Raw genomic sequence first — 756 nt, 5'->3', positions numbered from 1 at the left:
AGTTCCAGGGGAAGGAGGGGCTGAATAGAGTTCTGTTTAATAGTAGGTCCGAGAAATCATATCTGACTTTTTTTTTTTTAAACACAAATATTTTAAACCATGAAATAGTCAGCTCTTGGATGTGTAGGCTGTTAAAGGTCATCACATCCAGAGATGGTGTCTGTCATAAAAGGTAAAACTGATGGCTTTTGAGAAACAGCTTTTGATCCTGAACTGACAGGAGAACAAAGAGCCCAAGGGACTTGAATTTACTGTAGAAATGTTGCTCTGTGTAACTCTAATTGTGTGTCTTTTTTTTTTTTTCTTTTTTTTCCTCCCCTTCGTTCTAACAAACCCTTTCCAGAATTTAAGACAAGAGCTCGATGATCTTCTACAAGAAAAAATAGAAAACCCACATCCAGTGGACTGGAATGATATTAAATCCAGGGATACAGCAGTGCTGACAGCTATTATAGACTTAATCACAACACAGGAGAACGAAAGTGCCAGAAACTATGCTCCACGGTTCCAGAGTGAACGCTATAGTTGACACACTTTCACCTGTATTGATAAAACCAACATACTCACCTTCTTTTGTGGTTTTTTTTTTTTTAATAGCATTTATTTAGCTAGAAAGGAAGAACTTTTTTTAGGGTAAGCTGGTAATTCCCTCATACTGAAGAGCAGTTATTTCAAAATAGTTGGCAGTATCTGTATATGCATGGTATCCTGTGTCTGGTGTAGCTTTTGACATAAGAGAAAGGCAATGCTGGCAGT

At 37.4% G+C, this 756-nt stretch overlaps 1 protein-coding gene across 1 annotated transcript in view; it reads left to right on the top strand.

Annotated features, from left to right (window-relative positions):
• Positions 1–529, top strand: part of DHX36 (DEAH (Asp-Glu-Ala-His) box polypeptide 36) — a 16,988-nt gene extending 16,459 nt beyond the window's left edge. The window contains exon 24 of the mRNA XM_009875629.1: positions 344–529. Coding sequence (XP_009873931.1) covers positions 344–529 — 186 coding nt within the window. The remainder of the gene's footprint in view (positions 1–343) is intronic.
• Positions 530–756: the final 227 nt, after the last annotated feature.

The sequence above is a fragment of the Apaloderma vittatum genome, unplaced genomic scaffold (genome assembly GCF_000703405.1).
Source record: "Apaloderma vittatum isolate BGI_N311 unplaced genomic scaffold, ASM70340v1 scaffold22068, whole genome shotgun sequence".
NCBI lineage: Eukaryota > Metazoa > Chordata > Aves > Trogoniformes > Trogonidae > Apaloderma > Apaloderma vittatum.
This window is presented reverse-complemented; position numbering and strand designations above follow the sequence as displayed.